Source organism: Tamandua tetradactyla, chromosome 10, assembly GCF_023851605.1.
Source record: "Tamandua tetradactyla isolate mTamTet1 chromosome 10, mTamTet1.pri, whole genome shotgun sequence".
NCBI lineage: Eukaryota > Metazoa > Chordata > Mammalia > Pilosa > Myrmecophagidae > Tamandua > Tamandua tetradactyla.
The window spans coordinates 51,821,040-51,823,180 of record NC_135336.1 but is presented as its reverse complement, the minus strand read 5'-3'; the positions used below and the strand labels follow the sequence as shown (position 1 = coordinate 51,823,180).

The 2,141-nt window shown below is 34.6% G+C and overlaps 1 protein-coding gene across 1 annotated transcript; it reads left to right on the top strand.

Annotated features, from left to right (window-relative positions):
* The first annotated feature begins 289 nt into the window (after positions 1 to 289).
* On the top strand, positions 290 to 1,219 carry LOC143647927 (olfactory receptor 5K1). Its single transcript, XM_077117607.1, has one exon. It carries the CDS (start codon positions 290 to 292, stop codon positions 1,217 to 1,219), a length of 930 nt encoding a protein of 309 aa, XP_076973722.1.
* The last annotated feature ends 922 nt before the right edge of the window (positions 1,220 to 2,141 follow it).

Below are 2,141 nucleotides of genomic sequence, written 5' to 3'. Positions count from 1 at the left end.
TAACCCATATAGAGAAGTGTTTTGGCTTAGATATTCCTCTCAAGACTTTGAAAGTCATCTTTAAAGATCCAAAATAATGTTTTTCTTCAAAATATGGTGAAAGTTATAAAATAGGTAGCCAGAAATCTAATTTGACATCCACATACACCAAAATCCAGATGACACATGGAAGGGTTATGGGAGGGGCACATTTTCCTCTGGGCTAAAGAGAGCTCAACAGGTAAATTGGGCATATCACAAACAAGTAACTTATTTCTCCACCTTTTTTTTCTCAACAGGAAAGTCAGGAATGGCTGAAGAAAATTATACCATAGTAAGTGAGTTTATCCTCACAGGATTTTCAGATTACCCAGAAGTGAAGACTTTTCTGTTTGTGGTGTTCTTTGTCATTTATCTGATCACCATGGTGGGGAATCTGGGCCTGGTGATACTGATTTCAAAAGAGCGTCGTCTTCACACACCAATGTACATCTTTCTGGGCAACCTGGCTCTTGTGGATTCTTGCTGCGCCTGTGCCATTACTCCTAAAATGTTAGAGAACTTCTTTTCTGAGAACAGATTGGTTTCTCTCTATGAATGCATGGCACAGTTTTATTTTCTTTGCACTGTTGAAACTGCAGACTGCTTTCTTTTGGCAGCAATGGCCTATGACCGGTATGTAGCAATATGTAGCCCACTGCAGTACCACACCAGGATATCTAAGAAATTCTGCATTCAGATGACTGGAGGGGCCTTCATAGCTGGAAACCTGCATTCCATGATCCATGTAGGGTTTCTATTTAGATTAACTTTCTGTGGCTCTAATCACATCAACCACTTTTATTGTGATATTCTTCCTTTATACAGACTCTCTTGTGTTGACCCTTATATTAATGAACTGATATTATTTATCTTTTCAGGCTCAATTCAAGTCTTTACCATAGGTAGTGTCTTAATATCTTATCTCTACATTCTTTTTACTATTTTCAAAATGAAATCCAAAGAGGGAAGAGTTAAAGCCTTTTCTACTTGTGCGTCTCACTTTGTGTCCGTCTCATTATTCTATGGATCACTTTTCTTCATGTATGTTAGACCAAACTTGCTTGAAGAGGGAGATAAAGATATACCAGCAGCTATTTTGTTTACAATAGTGGTTCCCTTACTAAATCCCTTTATTTATAGCCTGAGAAATAAGGAAGTAATAAGCGTCTTGAGAAAAATTCTGAAAATCAAATCTTAAGAAAGTTTGAAAAAAACCCTGACATCTACTGTAGCTTAACTGTTTAAATGAAGCAAAAACTTCCAAATGCAATTACACAGAAAAAAATGTACAAGTTGTGTGTAAAATATTAAAGCATAACACAATTGTTTAAGCAGCAATATATAAGGAAGAACGATAAAAAAGGAGTAGAATATGCTAACTCTTAGTTCAAAATAACAAAAATAAAAAAATTCACTAAGCTTTGAATTCATTAAAGAAATAATTCAGTATATTGCCAATTTCTTGAACTATGTCAGCATGAGGGATTATCAACACTGAAAACAACAGTACAACTAGAGTTAAAAATATAAAGGAGAATCTGATTACACTCATAACCAGTCTGTTTTATTAGCTTGGAACTTGAGCATTCCAGTTAAGTTAAAAGGTTTAAAGTCATGCAATTTCAATCAATGAAATTGCTTAAAACTGTGACCAAAAGAAATTATGGCAAGAAAATTTTGAGGCAGCATTTTAATAGCATTTTTTGATATTTTTCTTAGAGAGGTTAGAGATAATTAGGAAATGCAGGTGCCAAAAAAGTGACTATTATATTTTTAAACTGAGTTTCTTGTAGAATTGAATAATTAAATGCAGAATGCCAATTTTCAAGAAAAGTTACCTTCAGGCAGGTTTATTTACTCCTATGCATACACGTACACACAACATTAGCTACCAGACAAGCAGTCAAACCTCACGTTTTTTATGAAATGTCTTCATTATCCATAGGTTAAGTTAAAAATCTCCATTCCCCATCTTGAGAGGTGAGGAAAGGGTTACAACAGTGGGAACTCTATGCTGGGTATATTATTGTATACAGATAAACAAGAGGAAAGTATAATTGCTGAAGTGTGGAAAGGACTTATCTAAAATAATTCTTTTTCAACATTGTCAAACCTGAAGC